The sequence below is a fragment of the Lactuca sativa genome, chromosome 6, assembly GCF_002870075.4.
Source record: "Lactuca sativa cultivar Salinas chromosome 6, Lsat_Salinas_v11, whole genome shotgun sequence".
Taxonomy (NCBI): domain Eukaryota; kingdom Viridiplantae; phylum Streptophyta; class Magnoliopsida; order Asterales; family Asteraceae; genus Lactuca; species Lactuca sativa.
In genome coordinates this window covers 10,449,357-10,458,970 of record NC_056628.2, presented here as the reverse complement: position 1 = coordinate 10,458,970, position 9,614 = coordinate 10,449,357, and the positions used below count along the sequence as shown (strand labels likewise).

Here is a 9,614-nt window from a genome sequence, read left to right as displayed (position 1 = left end):
ATTAGAACTGATCTTAAGTTTAGATGAACATAATGAGATGTAGTATTCATTTTGTTGGATGTTATTTATAGAGTCAAAGATGAAAGTTTATTGTTATTTTTGCGTACTTTCCCAAAGTTTAATGTTTTTTTGTGGGTGTTATTGTGCAATTATATCTCTATATCTTTATTTCTTATTGCGATGTGATAGGTATGGACACCGTGGAAAGACAATCAATAATCCCACAACTCAATGTTTGGATCCAAGCAAAACGTCAACATCTAAAAGAAGGAACAATGGTATGCGATAGGTTGTCATTTTTATATGTTTTGTTGGGTTGAACTATTTTTTTTTTTATCTAAAATAAGTATCAAGTGTCCAATATTTAGACTATATTCTTTTGTTAGAATGTGGCCTTAATCTTTTGATATACGGTAACTTATAGGGACCCTTTATGCAAAAGTGTTTTCTATATAGGGACTATTACTATAATTTATACAAGGACGATTATTTTCTATCATGGTGACTTATACAAACCATTTCTATAAAAAGATTTTCTAAACATGGACTATTTTTGACTTTTAGAGCCCATTTCTGCAAAAAAATGTATTCTTCACAGGGGCTAATGCCATAATTTACACTTGGAATATTACTTTCGCTAAAGGCAATTAACACAAGAAGGGCCACTTTTGTAAAAAGTTTTTTTGAACAAAACCGTTTCACTTATAAGGACCATTTCTGCAAGGACTATTACTCTAATTTATTCATAGACTTTTACTCTCTTTAACGGTGTCATACAGGTACTTTAATTGGTTGAATGGAAGTGGTAGTGAGGTCTGGGCTTCTTGCAAACAACAATGGAGGTTTTGGAGTTTGTATTTGTGTGTGTGATCTGGGTTAACGTGATAAGGAAAACCAGGTCAATTTATTTAATGTTTTGATAGTTAAGGGTAATATGGTAAATCTATTTTGTATTTTTAAATTAGAATGATTTTGAAATATATAAAGTTATTATAAATTGTTAAATATCATTTATAAAATATATCTGGGTAAATATCTCATTGTAAATCAACTATTATTAAGTTACTTGAAAATCACATAACTCTTTTACTTAATAACTTTTTAAAAATAATCGGTTAATAATTATGATTTTTAACTATGAAAATTCTTTTAATTTTGTAACCGTGGATACCACGTGTTATAAACTAGTTGGAGTATAAAAAGGTAAAAGTGACCAAATTTACACATGCAATATCGTTCGTTATTGTTCATAATAAAAAAGTGTTACTTTAAAATAAGAAGGATGAAAATCTCCGATAAAGTCTTAATATTATAGGTGAGTTTATGATTTAATCTCAATATTTATTTATTAAACATAAAAATCTCGATTATCTATTTTTATATGATAATATATTATTTTATGTTGAAAACAAATCAGGATTATTTCATTAATTTGAGCAAAATATAAAATAATTAACACTTTTTTTTTTTTTTTTTTTTTTTTTTTTTTTTTTTTTTTGTTAAAAACAATAATTAAGAGTAAACCATAAATTAACTTAGAATATCGAGACTTTTTTTGAAATTTTTCCAAAGTTAAAAGGCTTATAAAGTATAAACTTTAAACTGATAACACCAAATGGCTAAATTTGTGTGAGGCCTTAAACTTGAGGGTTCCCAATTGAAATAACTACAAATATCAAATATCCCTTCTGATGATAGAACGGTGTTTAGCTTCCCTTCCACTGTGACAGTGTGTCACTCTTTCTGTCTCGCCGCCGGTGGTATCTATTAATTGTATGCCCGCCTTTTTTTAATCTTCCGTTTGGCTGTTTTCTCAAACAACGCCGTATTGTCAATCTCCCGAATACACCTACACTTATACTAATTTCTAGGTTTTGATAAGTGAAGGACTTGTTGCAGACTGCTTTGCTCGACCTCTTAGTATTCGTAAGGTAAGTAATTTACGGTTTTTATTGAAGTTTTTTCGATTCTTTCGACCAATTTTGAAATAGGGTTTGGGTTTTGATTTGTAAAGGCATTGTTCTGATGTAAAATCGTTTTTTAATCGCTAAGTGTTCGATGTTCGTTCGTTACTCTTGGCGATATTATGATAGAATTTGGGAATATTATGTTTGATAGAAGAAAATGATTCTTCAGTAAACCAATTAAGTAGCAGCAACAAGAAACAACGATTAACTAAAAAGAAAGAAGCCCTAAATTACCAATCTTTTCGTCTGCTGTATAAGTCTCTTACGCTTGTGAGGTTTTTTACTGTGCTTCATTTCTAGGTTTTGCTACCATGAATGGATATTGAACTCAATTCTTCAGAGAAGCATTAGGAAAGCAATGGCAGCTATAGTAGCAACCCGGTTTCTTTTTCTTGTCGGAGACACTCTAACCCTAAAAAAGCTCCCAAAGTTTTCTAGACCAGCTTCTTTTCACAAGAGTGCCTACATATTGAGCCCTGCAAATGCTCCATTAACTCTAAAAAGCCTTGGATTCAAGAATGACACCGAAACAACAACAACAGCAACAAAGTTCAAGAAAGATAACATCAGACAAACAGTTTCCACTCCAGAACTCATCCAAGGTCAACTCAAAGAAGTCAAAACCAATCGAGTCAAAGTCAAACCGAAAGCCGTAGCTACAGAGAACCCTCTTGTAATCGAATCAGCCCCGTTTTCTGCAAAATCATTCTCTGAACTCGGTCTTCCTCCATTGTTAATTGAAGCATTAAACAGAGAAGGTTTTGAAGTCCCAACCGATGTCCAGTCAGCATCCATCCCAACAATCTTAAACAACCATGATGTTGTAATTCAATCCTACACAGGTTCAGGAAAAACATTGGCCTATGTTCTTCCAATACTTTCGGAAGTGGGTCCACTTGGAAACAACCACAACAACAAAGAAGCTAAAAGGAAACCCGATGTCGAAGCCGTGATTGTAGCACCTTCAAGAGAACTCGGTATGCAAATCGTGAGAGAAATCGAGAAATTATTAGGACCCGAAAACAAAAGATTTGTCCAACAACTTGTTGGAGGGGCAAATCGGTCACGACAGGAAGAATCTTTAAAAAAAAACAAACCCCTAATTGTTGTGGGAACACCCGGAAGAATCGCAGAAATCAGTGCTTCCGGAAAGCTCCATACCCATGGCTGTCGTTACCTAATCTTAGATGAAATCGATCAGCTTTTATCTTTCAATTTCCGTGAAGATATGCATCGTATAATCGAACATGTTGGAAAGAAAGCCAATTCGGATTACGATTCCGATACTTCCAATTCCAATTCCGTCCTGGTCGACTCCGGAACCGGAATCAAGAAACGTGTCGAGAGACAAACGATCATGGTATCAGCAACCGTACCATTCGCGGTAATACGTGCCGCCAGGAGTTGGGGGCGGGACCCGATTCTTGCACAGGCCGACAAAGTCGGCCCGCTTGAATCGGTTTCCCGCCCGCCCGGCCCGGTGAACCTGGCGGCGGGACCAGGTCCCGCCGCCAGCAATGCGGTTTCCGGTAGCCTTCCGCCGTCCTTGAAGCACTACTACTGTGTTTCAAGGCTGCAACATAAAGTTGATACTTTGAGAAGATGTGTTCATGCTTTAGATGCAAAAACAGTTATAGTTTTTATGAATCATACTCGCCAATTAAAAGATGCGGTTTTTAAGCTACAGGCTCGTGGGTTGGTGGCTGAAGAGTTGCATGGTGATTTGGGGAAGCTTACAAGATCGACAATCTTGAAGAAATTTAAGAAAGGGGAAATTAGGGTTTTGGTAACAAATGAGTTGTCTGCTAGAGGTTTGGATGTGGCGGATTGTGATCTTGTGGTCAATGTTGACTTGCCTACTGACTCGGTTCATTATGCACATCGAGCTGGGAGAACCGGTCGACTCGGTCGGAAGGGTTCGGTGGTTACTATTTGTGAGGAGTCGGAGGTTTTTGTGGTGAGGAAGCTTCAAAAGCAACTTGGGGTGACTATTCAGTCTTGTGAGTTTGCTGAGGGTAAACTTGTGATTGAGGAAGAAAAGTAAAGAACTTTTTGTGTTTATTGATAATTATGAAATGTTGGTAATATTGATTTTAGTTTTACTGATCGATGTTACTTGTTTTGATATGATATTATGCTTGATAAGAGTTTTTGCCAACATTGGATTAAGTCATTAAGTGCATGTCGCCTTTGAAGTAATATTATTGTTTCTTGTCTTATATCTAAATATTAACAAACCAAACATTATCATTGTTCTGAATGTGCCAAATCATCAACATCCAAGCTACTCTGTAATTCAGCTAGCTTACAAGTTTCCATCTGATTCTTGAATGGAACACACTAGATATTATATAGTTGAATTTCACTATCATAGACCTCAACAACTTCTCTTTGATAGTGTTAACATGTATCAATCACCACAAGCTTTCATCTTCTTGGCCATGACAAATGTTCTTGCAACTTATCATTCACCTTTAAGATGCTTACATAGTGCCTACAATAATTGTACTCTTTTAACTTTAATTCGTCGGTGTTGTAAATAGTATCAAGAACATGTCTATTAATTAAATGTTACAAAAAGGTCTGGTCATTGGTCATCCATTGTGCTTGAGACCTTGAGTTGGTATGGCTCCTTTATGTGTGTTGATTTGGTCTTCTAAGAGGCCCACGTATTCCTTTGATTTTGATGAAGTTGTTTATTAATTTTGACGAGTAATCATTGTGCCCGTCAAATGTAGGAATGTTTGGTACTACAAATCCCTTTGGAGTACTCTCTACTAGATCCTCTACTTTGTTAGCATGTTAGCAAATATTTATGTTAGGCTTAGCCTTTTTTATTGAGGTTTTATTTAGCCTTATAGATAGGTTAATTATAGTTTCTTTCCTTATTCATATTCTTATTCCCCCAAACATTGTATTTACACCGGGAAATGATTCGTATACAATAATTTTTCTCCATACATAATAATCTATGATTTATATGTTTGTACAATATAACATTTAAAACACAATTTGTTGTGTATAGAGAAAAATTGTTATGTACGAATCAACTCCCAAACGATAACCATATATTTTTTCCAGTTTATAACCATTACAATGAGAAATATCATAATTGTTCAAATGATTCAAAGCACCTATAGAGGTTATGACTGTCCTAAATGAGAATGCCAAACATAAAATTATAAACATATAAGGGTCAATGGATCCCACAAATCAAACATCACGACAAAGAAATCTTGAACACTCATATCATTTTGTTACAGGGCTTGAATATTTGTTGTTTCCAACTGGTATTATTTGGAAAAATTTAATTGAGCGTATAGTCTATTCAAATAATCTTAAAATTCTGTAATCGTATCACACTCAACCAATTAGGTCCCAGTAGATTGAACTTTAGGTTTGTTAATCCATGTGATCATCTTAGAATTATCAATTTCCTATGAATCAAGCAATTTGCATAATTGGCGGCTTTCCCATCTATATGTCTACTTAGGGTATGAGTAACATAACCCTATAGATTTCATATATAAAAAGTTTTTCATGACATAATTCCAATAAGCATAATAATTATTACCATCAAATTGGATACTAACATACTCAAATGAATTATCTATCCAAACCATATTGTCAATAATAAAAACAAATAGACAATCCAATACCACCAACAAATACAAAAGATAATACAATACCAAATGAAAACAAAAATATACCCAACAAATACAAGATGAGAATCAAACACAAATTATCAAAAAAATATTTGGTCTAACAATAAGGAGTGACTCTCTCGATTGAGAGATCATGAGTTCAAATATCTTTAGAGACATAAATGATAATTTAGGACTAGATTAGTTTGCAGTTAAAAAAAAAAATAAACACAAATCAATAAACAATACCATGAACTTTTTATGCAAACCTGGCTCTCATTATAAAGCCTTCGGACAATCATCATATCAATTATTATCAAAACACGTAGATCGGATTGTGCTCTAATACCATGACGATTGAGAGCCAAATACCTCAAGTAGCTATTGGTACATTTGTTATTAATGAAAAGTAATGAAAGAGAAACAATATTATAAATGAGGAAAGAAACTAGGGTTAACCTATTAAAGACTAAATAAAAGCTCAATACAAAAAGACTAAGCCTAACATAAAATATACTGGTGTGGTCTAAGAGTTTGAGTTTGGGGGGGAATGTGGGATGTTAGCATATATTTTATGTTACCCTTTTTATATTGGACTTTTAACCATGACGTCTTTTTTATTTATAGTAATGTTTCCCCATTCATTGTATTTACTCTTTTCTTTAATGAAAACACTCTAGCTGTCTTTGCTTATTTGGCTCTCGATCTTCATGTTCTTCTCTCTAAATTTTCTCTTCACTGTTCACACCAAGTGTTTCGCACCATTTTACAAACCCATGTTTGTACACTATTGAGTATTTGATCAGGTTTTTGTACTAGGCCCGCATACAAGTTGTAAACAAAATAATACATAATCATTACTTTATTGAAATACGAATAGACTTGGGTCTTAAATAAAGCATATTACAAAAACAGAGCTTTTTGAATCAACGTCTTCCTAGCAAGTATTATAACACTTACTATTACCATTACTTATAATTCCACTTACATTGTAATTTGTTAAAACAAACTCCCCAAACGTTTTGCCTTCTCCCTCAACACAAACTTCTGCACCTTTCCAGTCGAATTTCTTGGCAAATCATCAAAAACAACACTTCGGGGTGCCATATAATGTGGCATTCGATCTCTACAATACTCAATAATTTCTTGAGCATCAATATCAACACCCTCCTTCAACTTCACAAATGCACATGGAGTTTCACCCCAATGATCATCAGGCCTTGCAACAACCGCCACCTCCAAAACTCCGGGATGACTGTAAATTACGGTTTCGACCTCGATGGTGCATATATTCTCACCACCCGATATTATAACATCTTTAGACCTATCCTTCACTTCTATATATCCATCTGAATGTTTGACTGCAAGATCACCACTTTTAAACCAACCTCCTTCAAAAGCTTCTTTTGTTGCTTTTAAATCTTTAAAGTATCCACTCATGACTATATTCCCTCTAAACATAACCTCCCCTAACGATTTCCCATCACATTTTACACTCTCCATTGTTACAGGATCTTTTACATCGACTTCCTCCATTACAAAAGCTTTCACTCCTTGTCGTGCTTTAAGCTTCAGTTGTTTTTCAAGATTCAACTTTTCCCACTCGGGTTTCCATAAACATGAAGTCCCTGGACCATATGTTTCAGTGAGACCATAAATATGAGATACACGAAACCCTAGCTCCTCTATCTTGGAAATGATTGTCGGTGGTGGAGATGCGCCGCCTGTCAGAATCTTGACTTTATGTGGAAGTGGTTTTCTGTCAGTCGCCGGAGAATTCACAAGCATGTTTAATACAGTTGGAGCTCCGTCCATGTGTGTGACGTTGTGAAGCACTATATTGTTGAATATATCTTTAGGGTCACAACGTCGGAGGCAAATGTTGGTGCCGCCGACCACCGCCACCCCCCACGAGAAGCACCACCCGTTGCAGTGAAACATAGGCAACGTCCAAAGGTAAACAGGCCTCTCTTGCATATCTCGCAAGAACACCGACGCAAGGGAGCCAAGATAAGCCCCTCGGTGGCTAAAAACTACTCCTTTCGGCTGTGAAGTGGTCCCGGAGGTGTAGTTTAAACTGATGGGATCAAATTCGTCATTTGGTCGGATTATAGAGAATTCAGTCACTCCACTCTCCACAAGGCTCTCGTATTCGTATTTTCCGGTATTAGTCAACGGTGATCGGGAGTCGGGTTCGGATATTACGACAACAAGAGGGGGCTTTGTGTGTGTGTTCTTGAGAAGATTGACAGCTTCATCTGCTATATCCAATAATTGGTTGTCGACGAAGAGAATCTTTGCTTCCGAGTGTTGTAGCAGAGTTGAAATCATATTTGGATCTTGACGTGTGTTGAGATTGCAAATGATGGCTCCAGCCATGGGAACTGCGAAATGAAGCTCTATCATCGCCGGAACATTTGGCGCTAGTGTCGCTACCTGCATTAATTAATCCGTAATTTTAGCTTCAGTAAATGATTTCTAGCTTCTGTTACTTATAATCAACTTGCAGAAAAAGAAAAACTTACAACTTCGCCACGAGAAACACCTAAATGGTTAAGAACAGATGCAAGCTTGACGCATCTATGGTGCGTTTCTTTCCATGTGTAGCTGATGTACCCATAAACGATGGAAGTCCGGTCTCTGTAAACATCGGCAGCTCGCTCCAAGAAGCTAATGGGTGATAAAGGAACGTAATTTGCTGAGCAACGGACCACGCCCTCCGGCGATCGCCATGAATATGATTTTCCATGTAATTCGTCCCCAGACTCCGACGAGCTCTCGCAACGGATCTTGCAAGAACGGTTTGTGGTGGTGGTGGAAACTGCGCGGAGCCTGGTGTTTGACTTCTTCACGATTGTAGACGTGCAAAAGGAGTACTGTTTGCGGTTGTCAATTTATTAGCCAGTTTCGATACAACGAGATTATGTAATAATGAAGACAAAGTTTTTATATCTCGTATAATCATGACGACAAATTTTAAAAGAAAAGGCAAAGCTAGAACACACATACATTTCAAATTTAAATAAATGGCTTAATTTGAATACAAGATACCTTGTTTTGATAAGAAAAAAAGCCCTTGTAGTCTAAGGCTCTAAGATTCATCCCTGCAGGATCTGATTAATCATCATACTATAAGTCATGTGATGCAACAATATATGCAAAAGAAACTTAGATCTTACCTTATAATGTACTCTTTTTATTAACTATCAAACTTTATGCAACGCATATTAAATAGTCTAGAAGATATATATATATATATATATATATATATATATATATATATATATATATATATATATATATATATATATATATATATATATATATATATATATATATATATATATAGGGTTAGATTATTTTGTTTTCACTGTCTATTATGTGCATGTATGATTGATTCTGGACCAATCATTTTAGTTATTTTAAGAAAGTAATTAATGCATATTACATGTTGAAGATATAATATATATTAATTACATCTTCAGCATTTAATAAGCATTAATTACTTTCTTAAAATAACTAAAATGATTGGTCCAGAATCAATCATACAGGCACACAATAGATAGTGAAAACATTTGAACCTAACTCTCTCTCTCTCTCTCTATATATATATATATATATATATATATATATATATATATATATATATATATATATATATATATATATATATAGAGAGAGAGAGAGAGAGAGAGTTAGGTTCAAATGTTTTTAGCAACTATTGTGTGCCTAAATGCACCAATGAGAATTTAAGAAATAATAAATAATTAATTAAATCATTAAAGGGTATTTTGGACATATTGTACTATTATTTAAGGAAATTATTTAATTGAAATCATTCTATTAAGGAAATAAACTAATCATTCAATTAAGGAATTAAACTAAATATATTTTACCTAGTTATGTTGCTGCCTTCTGTTCATTCTTCCCCTGCTTCGCTCGAGTTCCTTTCATCCCCGATCAAATGAAGATGAGAATCGGAGATGCTTTCTCTCTCCTTGCA

The 9,614-nt window shown here is 34.8% G+C and overlaps 2 protein-coding genes across 2 annotated transcripts; one reads left to right on the top strand and one right to left on the bottom strand.

The window, feature by feature from the left end:
* The first annotated feature begins 1,642 nt into the window (after positions 1-1,642).
* Positions 1,643-4,069, top strand: LOC111900409 (DEAD-box ATP-dependent RNA helicase 47, mitochondrial). The gene is made up of 2 exons (XM_023896299.3): positions 1,643-1,931; positions 2,268-4,069. Exon 2 carries the CDS (start codon positions 2,326-2,328, stop codon positions 4,009-4,011), a length of 1,686 nt encoding a protein of 561 aa, XP_023752067.2. The 5' UTR covers positions 1,643-1,931; positions 2,268-2,325; the 3' UTR covers positions 4,012-4,069.
* A 2,389-nt stretch (positions 4,070-6,458) lies between these two features.
* LOC111900408 (butanoate--CoA ligase AAE1) lies at positions 6,459-8,837 on the bottom strand. Its single transcript, XM_023896298.2, has 4 exons — positions 8,791-8,837; positions 8,663-8,724; positions 8,137-8,487; positions 6,459-8,047 (listed from the first exon to the last, which is right to left on the bottom strand). The coding sequence occupies exons 2-4, from the start codon at positions 8,711-8,713 to the stop codon at positions 6,611-6,613; spliced, it is 1,839 nt and encodes a 612-aa protein (XP_023752066.1). The 5' UTR covers positions 8,714-8,724; positions 8,791-8,837; the 3' UTR covers positions 6,459-6,610.
* Positions 8,838-9,614: the final 777 nt, after the last annotated feature.

Bases quoted from the DNA above. Each gene is read 5' to 3' on its own strand.
- LOC111900409 (XM_023896299.3), top strand. From the start codon at position 2,326: ATGGCAGCTATAGTAGCAACCCGGTTTCTTTTTCTTGTCGGAGACACT.
- LOC111900408 (XM_023896298.2), bottom strand. From the start codon at position 8,713: ATGAATCTTAGAGCCTTAGACTACAAGGGCTTTTTTTCTTATCAAAAC. The intron at 8,488-8,662 runs GTATCTTGTATT...AACCGCAAACAG, and splicing joins TTTTTTCTTATCAAAACAAG to TACTCCTTTTGCACGTCTAC. The intron at 8,048-8,136 runs GTAAGTTTTTCT...TAATTAATGCAG, and splicing joins GTGTTTCTCGTGGCGAAGTT to GTAGCGACACTAGCGCCAAA.